Source organism: Babylonia areolata, chromosome 30, assembly GCF_041734735.1.
Source record: "Babylonia areolata isolate BAREFJ2019XMU chromosome 30, ASM4173473v1, whole genome shotgun sequence".
Taxonomy (NCBI): Eukaryota; Metazoa; Mollusca; class Gastropoda; order Neogastropoda; family Buccinidae; genus Babylonia; species Babylonia areolata.
Genome location: NC_134905.1, coordinates 19,058,066 through 19,060,565, shown reverse-complemented (window position 1 = coordinate 19,060,565; position 2,500 = coordinate 19,058,066). Strand labels below are relative to the sequence as shown.

Sequence of the window (2,500 nt, the reverse complement as noted above, 5' to 3'; positions counted from 1 at the left end):
CTGAACCCCCTTCGTGTGTATACGGCAAACAGAAGATCAAATGCTGCACGTAAAAGATCCTGTAATCCATGTCAGCGTTCGGTGAGACAAGCACATACCCAGCATGCACACCCCCCGAAAACGGAGTATGGCTGCCTACATGACGGGGTAAAAACGGTCATACACGTAAAAGCCCACTCGTGTAAAATACAAGTGAATGTGGCGGTTGCAGCCCACGAACGAAGAAGAAGAAGAATCATGGTCTGTGTGTCCGTGACGTGATATCTGAGCTAATTGGTTCGTGTCCAACTGGTCTGGACATCAGTCGCTTCATAGCTTCACAGATCGCATCGTTTTGGATGACGCGAATTTCTGTTCGCGCAAGTGATCTTTGTTTTAGAGGTCACACAATAACAGCACGGCCGACTGGCCACACGCCCTGAGTGAACGTGAACAAAGCAGTTGGTAATTAATAACCCTGTGTCCAGCGTGCGGCTTACAACTGGGACGCGCCATCTGGGCGTGTGACGCACATGGTGACGTCAAACATGGTGACCCCCTCCCCACCCCTTCCCCTGAGGTTTGCAAGAATGGACAGTGAGAATGCAGGCAAATCGCGTGTGAGAACTCAAGGCTGAGGTATGCAGTGCACAATGCAGAATGTCCAACAGACAGACATATACAGACGGATACACAGACGAGCGCGCGCGCACACACACACACACACACACACAAACACACACGCACTCACCCCCCTTCATTCACCCACCCACCCACAAACACACTCACATACACACACACACATTCACCCCACAACACCCCCCCCTCCGCCACCCCTCCCCTCAACACACACACACATTCCCTCCCCTCCCAACACACACACTCACCCCCCGCGCACCCCCCACCCTCCCCCCACACACACTCATCCCCCCCCCCCACACACACACATACTCACTCACACGCACACACAAACTCACCCAACCCCCCCACACACACACACACTAACACACCCTCAGACACACACACACACACACCTCCCCCCCCACACACACACACACATTCTCCCTCCACACACCTCAAACTCACATCCCCCCCCTCTCCACACACACACACACACTCTCTCTCTCTCTCTCCTTCCCACACCCACACACCCCCAACACACACACACACAAACCCCACCCACCTTTGAGGGAGTCGTTGTGAGCCTGTAGTTTGCTGACCTGGTCCTTCAGCCTGGCCTTGATGGCGGCCTCCAGACGTTCCCGTTTGTCCGTGGACCTCACCAGGGACTGGTAGGCCTCCTGAACCTGGTGGATCTCCTGCTCCAGCTGTCACACACCCGTCATCATCGTCGATATCATCATCATCACCGTCAACGTCATCACTACAGTCAGCACCATCGTCATCATTTTCGTCGTCATCATCATCATCGTCGTCGTCATAATCATAACCACCTGGTGGATTTCCTGTTCCAGCTGTCGCCGCACAGCGCATCAACAGTCGTCATCTACGTATTCATCAGCACCATCATCATCATTGTCGTCATCATCATCGTCGTCGTCATTATTATCATCGTCAACGTCATAATCACCATGATCGTCATCATCATCACCGCCAATATCGTCGTCATTTTTTTTTTTACTGTCATCATAATAACTGTCCTCCTCCTCCTCATCATCATGCACCTGATGTCTTGCTCCAGGTGTCACACAACACAGTAGGGTGTTAGCGTTTGACAACTGAAGAAGAAGAGGAACCCCTGAAAAGCTGATGAATAATCACCCCCCCCCCCCCCACTCCCAACCTCAACCCCCCCCCCACCTCTATGCCCCCCCCCCCGCTTCCACCCCCCCCCCCCCGCCCCCCGCCCCCTCCCCCCCGGCCCACCCCCGACCTCTCACTCACTGCTTCCCAAACCCCAACAAGATCTCCTTCCCCAGAACATCTTCCCCCTCCCCCTCTGTCCTCCCTACCTTCTGGAGCTTGGCGATCTTCCTGTGGCAGTGGACGAGTTCCTCTTGAAGCCGTCGGTTCTCCTGGTGAAGAACACTCACCACCTGGTCTGCACTGCCCTGTGAGCCACCGTGGACCCGGGACGATCTGCCCAAGGACAGGGGAATCATCAACCCGCTATCAGAATCATGAGGGTTATCACCACGTCTGTTCGGGCGTGGAAGGAGCGTGATTTGGTTAACTCACTCAGTTCGGCCAGTCCTCTCTTCTCTCCTCTACACAGACCCCTCGGATGTCCAGTGGGTGTCTGAATGACCCAACATTTAGCTTCCGTCGTCAGAATTGTGGTATTCTTTGTCAACATTCACGTCTTCAGTATAAGAGCCTTCACTTGCAATATTTTGATGATGGTAATTGGGGTGAAACGCTGTTAACGTCGTCTCTTTCGCCGTTCGTATGGAGAGAGTTAAGGATTAAGGAGAAGAATAAGGAAAAACAAGAAAGGAATGAAGGAATAAAGAAAGAATGAAATGAAAAGACAGAAGATAAGAAAACAAATAAAAGAGAA

The 2,500-nt window shown here is 52.8% G+C and overlaps 1 protein-coding gene across 1 annotated transcript in view; it reads right to left on the bottom strand.

Annotated features, from left to right (window-relative positions):
* Window positions 1-2,500, bottom strand: part of LOC143275336 (uncharacterized) — a 23,325-nt gene that overhangs the window by 13,081 nt on the left and 7,744 nt on the right. The window contains exons 4-5 of the mRNA XM_076579360.1: window positions 1,953-2,079; window positions 1,163-1,307 (exon numbers count right to left, since the gene is read on the bottom strand). Coding sequence (XP_076435475.1) covers window positions 1,163-1,307; window positions 1,953-2,079 — 272 coding nt within the window. The remainder of the gene's footprint in view (window positions 1-1,162; window positions 1,308-1,952; window positions 2,080-2,500) is intronic.